This window comes from Parus major, chromosome 23, assembly GCF_001522545.3.
Source record: "Parus major isolate Abel chromosome 23, Parus_major1.1, whole genome shotgun sequence".
Taxonomy (NCBI): Eukaryota; Metazoa; Chordata; class Aves; order Passeriformes; family Paridae; genus Parus; species Parus major.
Window position 1 is genome coordinate 1644070 of NC_031791.1, and position 2003 is coordinate 1646072.

General features: G+C 41.5%; 1 protein-coding gene across 1 annotated transcript in view; it reads right to left on the reverse strand.

Annotated features, from left to right (window-relative positions):
* MACF1 (microtubule actin crosslinking factor 1) overlaps positions 1-2003 on the reverse strand; it is a 156033-nt gene that overhangs the window by 72633 nt on the left and 81397 nt on the right. The window contains exon 40 of the mRNA XM_033519639.1: positions 646-873. Within this exon, the coding sequence (XP_033375530.1) occupies positions 646-873 (228 nt within the window). The remainder of the gene's footprint in view (positions 1-645; positions 874-2003) is intronic.

A 2003-nucleotide genomic window follows, 5' to 3' on the forward strand; every position in this document is an offset into this window, starting at 1 on the left:
CAGAGGTGACCTTAGCACTGTCCACAGCTCCCTGGAGGGCGGCTGTGGGCAGCTGGGGTCGGTCTCCTTCTGCAGGCAGCACTGACAGAACCAGAGGACACAGCCTCAAGCTGTGCCTGGGGAAATAGAGGTTGGACAGCAGGGAAAAGATTTTTACAGAAAGGGTGATAAGGTATTGGAATGGTCTGCCTGGGGAGGTGGTGGAGTCACCATCCCTGGTTTGTTTATAAAAGCCTGGATGTGAAACTCGGTGCCGTGGTCTGGTTGGGGTGTTAGGGCTGGGTTGGAGTCAATGACCTTGCAGGTCTCTTCCAACCTGGTGATTCTGTGTTTCTGCCACCTTTAAGGTCCTTTCCAACTCAAACCTTCCCATGATTCCGTGACAAAGCACAGAAGGGTGGGGAAAAACGGGAACATCCCAGGCTGGGCTCCAGGAGCGCTGCCCACAGCAGAGTGACCCCTCCTGTGGCCATCACGGGCACCTTCTGGACCCTGGTGACACCTTGCCATGGCACACACCCACCACACACTCCTCATCTCCTGCAGGAAGCCAGGCAGGGCCCTCCCCACACGGAGAACCCCGTGTTTCAGACCCATCCAACAGCGGGCAGGAGGCTTTGGGTGGGATGAGGGGTCAGTGCTGACCTTCAGCCTCTTGTGCTGCTCGTCCAGGCTCTCAGCAGCGCTGTCTGCTCCCACAGCGTGGCCATCAGGGACATCCCCAGCGCTTCTCCCTGCTTGTGTCCCTGTCCCTCCAGTGACAGGGTGTGCTCTGTACTGGGGGAGCCCTCCCTTCTGCTCCAGCGATGCCACCCAGCTCAGAAGGGAATCGATCTTCTTGCTGTTCTCCTCCAGCTCTTTGGCAGCTTTCACCTGAAAGCACAAGGGCTCCAGATAAGAACGACCCAGTTCTTGCGTGTTCAGCAAACTGCTGCACGGGGGAGGGAGACAAAAGGCAGCAGAAGGGGAAAAAAAGGAAAACCAACAAAAAACCCGAGGAGTTTCCCGGCCTCAGCAAATGCCTGAGACACTCCCAGACCCTTTGTGGCTCTCTGGAAGGTGAAGAGAAGCTGTGAAAAAACTCAGCCTGGCTGCTACATTGAATTTCTCATCCTGATACAACCCAGGATACAACTTTTATACAACTTTATTATACTTATATTTATTTAAAATTATATTTATTTTAAATTATATTTATTTAAAATTATATTTATTTACACTTCCATTTATTTACACTTCCATTTATTAAAATTTATATTTATTTAAATTTATATTTATTTACACTTCTATTTATTTACACTTCTATTTATTTACACTTCTATTTATTTACACTTCTATTTATTTACACTTCTATTTATTTACACTTCTATTTATTTATCCTTATATTTATTTAAACTTATATTTATTTAAACTTATATTTATTTAAACTTATATTTATTTACACTTATATTTATTTACACTTCTATTTATTTACACTTATATTTATTTATCATTCTATTTATTTATCCTTCTATTTATTTATCCTTCTATTTATTTAAACTTATATTTATTTAAACTTATATTTATTTAAACTTATATTTATTTACACTTATATTTATTTAAACTTATATTTATACTTATATTTATTTATCCTTTTATTTATTCTTATATTTATTTATACTTTTATTTATACTTTTATTTATACTTTTATTTATTTATATTTTTATACTTATATTTATTTATACTTTTATTTATACTTATATTATATTTATACTTTTCTATACACAACTTTTTCCTGATACAAACCCAAAAGGGCTGGGATGTGACTGACAATGCTGGTGCATTAAGGGTCACCCCAAAGGCAGAGTTAGGGACCTTTTCCTCCCCCATTCCCTCCACAACCAGCTCAATTCCCAAGAATTGCAGCCAGGGATGCAGAAATACCTGGGGAGAACACCCAGGAAGGAGCCACAAATTGCTCTGTGCTGCATCTCCCAGGACTGGGGAGAACACCCAGGAAAGAG